This window comes from Penaeus monodon, unplaced genomic scaffold (genome assembly GCF_015228065.2).
Source record: "Penaeus monodon isolate SGIC_2016 unplaced genomic scaffold, NSTDA_Pmon_1 PmonScaffold_17393, whole genome shotgun sequence".
Classification (NCBI taxonomy): Eukaryota; Metazoa; Arthropoda; class Malacostraca; order Decapoda; family Penaeidae; genus Penaeus; species Penaeus monodon.
In genome coordinates, this window is record NW_023646810.1 from 1 (window position 1) to 5,000 (window position 5,000).

Below are 5,000 nucleotides of genomic sequence, written 5' to 3' on the forward strand. Positions count from 1 at the left end.
GATGACGAGACGATGACAGATGATGACGATGACGACGATGACGATGACGATGACGATGACGATGACGATGACGATGACGATGACGATGACGATGACGATGATGATGATGATGATGATGACGATGATGACGAAGACGATGACGATGACGAAGAAATTAATGATAATAATGGTATTAGTAACTGTGATAACAGTATGAATAATAACAATAATGATGATAACAATCAATCATATGAGCAACAGCAGTAATAATCATATTAATAGTAATAACAGTAGTAATAGCAATAATAGTAATAATGATAGTAATAATAATAATAATAATAATAATAATAATAATAATAATAGACTCATAATCATGATAATATCAATAATAGTAATAATAATAATAATAATAATAATAATAATAATAATAATATTATTATTATTATTATAATTTTTATTATTGTTATTATCATTATAATAATAATAATAATAATAATAATAATAATAATAATAATAATACTCCTACTGCTACTAATGATAAAGATAATAATTACAATTATGATAATGACAATGATACTCATAGCAATAATAATACTAATAACAATAAAAACAATAATAATACCACCACCAACAACAACAACAATGAAAATTAAAAAATTATAATAGTGATAATAATCATAATAATTAATGGCAATGACAGTAATAACAATAACGACGATAATAACAATAACAATGATGATGATGATAATAATAACAATATCAATAATGATTATAATGATGATAATCATCATAATAGTAATGAGGGTAACAATAATACTTAAAACAATAGTAACGATGATGATGATGATAATGATAATAATGATATTAATGATAATAATAATCATTATTATAATGATAATAATGGTGATGATGATAATAATGATAGTAATGATGAAGGTAATAAAAAAGAAAAAAAAATGATAATAATGATGATGATGATGATGATGATAATAATAATAATAATAATAATAATAGTAAAAATAATTATAGTAATGATAATAATAATGTTAACAATATTGTAGTAATAAGGATAATGATAATAACAACAACATTAACAAAAACAACAATAATAATAATAGCAATAATAAAAATAATAACATAAACAACAAAAAATAGAATAATGATAATGGTAATAATAATGATAATAATAGTGATAATAATGATGATAACATTACTGCAAAGTAGTAATGTAATAATGGTAATGAAAATGATAATGGTGGTAACAATATTGATGATATTTTAAAAAATGATAATAATAATAGTTATAACAATAATATAATAATAATAATAATAATAATTGTTATAATAACATATAGTAATAAAGATAACAATGATAATAATAATAATAATAATAATAATAATGACAATAATAACAATAACAACAATAGTAACAATAATAATAACAATAATAATAATAATAATAATAATAATAGTAATATTACTACTACTACTACTACTACTAATAATAATAATAATAATGATAATATATGAAGATGATGATGATGATGATAACAACAATAATGATAATAATAATAATAACAATGACAATAATAATGTCCTTAAAATAATTAGTATTATCATAATCGCCTATCAAATGTATCCATCTTAATTATCCCGCAAACCTATGTCTTCTATAAAAAAGGAAATCACACCTTTAGTAGACAAACAAAAACAAAGACAAAAGAACACAATGAAACATCATTTCCTACGTAGACAAACAGGCATAAACAAACGCAAAAAACTCAAAACAAAAACAGACAAAAACAAACACAAAACAGACAAAAATAAACACACAAAAAAACAAAAAACAAGAACATAAAAAAAAACAGATAAATCAAACACACAAAAAAAACACAAAACAAAAACAGACCAAAAACACAAAAGAAACACAAAACAAACACAAAAAAATAGACAAAAACAAACAAACAAAAAAAAACAGACAAAACAAACACACACACACACACACACACACACACTCACACACATACAAAATTAAACACACGAAAAGCCAGGCGACCACAAAGCACTCTTATGCCTTCGTGTGCGCCCGCTCATGTCAGCCACGTCTTCGACGTCCTCATTCAGCCACTCCTGACCATGTGACCACACGGACGCACAAACTTTCGCACATGTCATATACACACGTACGTACACATGGATATGACTTTACATGGATAGATACTCAGCGAACGCGCACGTTGTAACATATATACAGACACATTTACGCAACACGTACTACACGTGTACATAACACAGACACTTGCGATAGACACGCACATAAATGTGTACTTATAAAGACAAATATATACATGTAAACACACGTACGCACACATGAAACATACACGCGTTAATAGATACATACATATGTTTACAAGCGGCCATGTAAATACCTATTCTAACAACCCAAGTACATACACACACGTACTGTTATCTACAAACACATTCACCTTCTCAACATCACTCACGCACACTCGCCAGATCAATGTCTAAACGAAGGTCTGTTTGTGATGGGTTTGCTCCCCTCTCTCTCTCTCTCTCGTCTCTCTCTCGGTTCTCTCTCTCTCCTCTCTCTCTCTCTCCTCTCTTCTCGTTCTTCAGTCTCAACTGGTCTCGCTCTCTCGTTCACGCTCTCTCGTTCACGCTCTCTCGCTCTCTCTCTCTCGCTCTCTCTCTCTCTCTCTCTCTCGTTCTCGCTCTTCTTCTCTCCATCGCTCTCTCGCTCTTGCCTCCTCATCCTCTCTCTCTCCTTTGTTTTTGTTTTTTCTCCTATCAGAATTATCATTGCTATTTATACAATGAGAAAATGAAAAAATATGACGGGAGATAGATAGATAGATAGAGAGAAGAGAGAGACTAGAACAAGAGAAATATCAAAGATATACTAAAGAGAGAGAGAGAAGAGAGAGGGAGAGAGAGAGAAGAGAGAGAGAAGAGAGAGGAGAGGAGAGCAGAGGAGGAGAGGAGAGAGAGAGAGAGAGAGAGATAGAGAGAGAAGATAGAGATATAGAGAGAGAGAGAAGAGAGAGGAGAGAGATATTATTCGATGAAATCCAATAAAAACCCTAAACAGCAGAAGAGAAAAGGAGATTGACAACACGGAAAAACGAGCCTTCCATCGCCTCCGAGGAGACGCCACGAGTCAAGCGAAGAAACAGCCGGAGGAGAAACAGCCGGAGACGCCACGAGTCAAGCGAAGAAACAGCCGGAGGAGAAACAGCCGGAGGAGAGACAGCCGGAGAAGAAACAGCCGGAGGAGAAACAGCCGGAGACGCCACGAGTCAAGCGAAGAAACAGCCGGAGGAGAAACAGCCGGAGGAGAGACAGCCGGAGGAGAAACAGCCGGAGGAGAAGACGCCACGAGTCAAGCGAAGAACAGCCGGAGGAGAAACAGCCGGAGGAGAGACAGCCGGAGGAGTAGACAGCCGGAGAAGAAACAGCCGGAGGAGAAACAGCCGGAGAAGAAACAGCCGGGGAGGAGAGACAGTCCGGAAGAAGAACAGCCTGGATGAGCAACGCGGGAACGCCACGAGTCCAGCAAGAACAGCCGGAGGAGAAACAGCCGGAGACGCCACGAGTCAAGCGAAGAGACAGCCGGAGGAGACACAGCCGGAGGAGACACAGCCGGAGGAGATACAGCCGTGAGACGAAACACCGCAGGAAACAGCCGGAGGACGCCACGAGTCAGCGAAGAAACAGCCGGAGAGAAACTCCGAGACGCCACGAGTCCAAGCGAAGAAACGCCGGAGGAGAAAACATCCGGAGGAGAGACGCCGGAGTACGCCACGAGGCAAGCGAAGAAACAGCCGTGGAGAAACAGCCGGAGAGAGACAGCCGAGAGAGACAGCCGGAGAAAAACAGCCGGAGTAAACAGCCGGAGACGCCACGAGTCAAGCGAAGAGACAGCCGAGAGAAACGCCGAGAAGCGAAGAAACAGCCGGGGAGAACAGCGAGGAGAGACAGCCGGAGGAGAGACAGCCGGAGAGAGACAGCCGGAGGAGAACAGCCCGGAGTAGAAACAGCCGGAGAGCCCCGAGAATAACAGCCGGAGGTAGAAACAGCCGGAGACCGCCACGAGTCCAAGCGAAGAAACAGGCCGAGGAGAAACAGCCGAGAGAGACAGTCACCCGAATGACGAAACAGCGGAGGAAAACGAGCCGGAGGAGAGACAAAGCCGAGAAGAAAGCCGGAGGAGAAACGCGGAGACGCCACGAGTCAAGCGAAGAGACTAGCCGAGGAGAAACAGCCGGAAGGAGAGACAGCCGGAAAAAAGCAGCCGGATGAGAAAACAGCCGGAGACGCCACGAGTCAAGCGAAGAGACAGCCGAGGAGAACCGCCGGAGAGAAACAGCCGGTGGAGAGTACAGCCTGGAGGAGAAAACGCCGAGATAAACATCCGGGTGGGGTGGGTGGGGGGAGAAACAGCCGGAAGGAGAACAGCCGGAGGAGAACAGCCGGAGGAGAAACGCCGGAGGAGAGACAGCGAGGGAACAGCCGTAGGAGAAACAGCCCGAGAGAGACAGCCGGAGGGAAACGCCGAGAGAGACAGCCGGAGAAGAAACGCCTGAGATAAAAAGCCGGTGAACCTGCCACGAGCCAAGCGAAGAACAGCCGGAGGAGATCAGCCGGAGGAGAAACAGCCGGAGGAGAAACAGCCGGAGGAGAGACAGCCGGAGGAGAAACAGCACGAGGAGAACAGCCGGAGGAGAGACAGCCGAGGAGAAACAGCCGAAAGAGAAACAGCCGGAGGAGAGACAGCCGGAGGAGAAACAGCCGGAGGAGAAACAGCCGGAGGAGAGACAGCCGGAGGAGAAACAGCCGGAGGAGAAACAGCCGGACGAGAAACAGCGGAGGAGAAACACCGGAGGAGAACCGCCGGAGATACAGCCGGAGGCAGAAACAGCCGAGGAGAAACACCGGAGGAGAGACACCGGAGGAAAAACACCGGAGGAGAGACAGCCGAGGAGAAACAGCCTAGGAGAAAC

The 5,000-nt window shown here is 40.8% G+C and overlaps 1 protein-coding gene across 1 annotated transcript in view; it reads left to right on the forward strand.

The window, feature by feature from the left end:
* Window positions 1-75: 75 nt before the first annotated feature.
* The window catches only part of LOC119569636 (nucleophosmin-like), a gene marked incomplete at its 5' end in the record, with an annotated part of 4,947 nt that continues 22 nt past the window's right edge, over window positions 76-5,000 (forward strand). The window contains 2 exons of the mRNA XM_037917701.1: window positions 76-144; window positions 4,612-5,000. The exon at window positions 4,612-5,000 is cut by the window's right edge and continues 22 nt beyond it. Coding sequence (XP_037773629.1) covers window positions 76-144; window positions 4,612-5,000 — 458 coding nt within the window. The remainder of the gene's footprint in view (window positions 145-4,611) is intronic.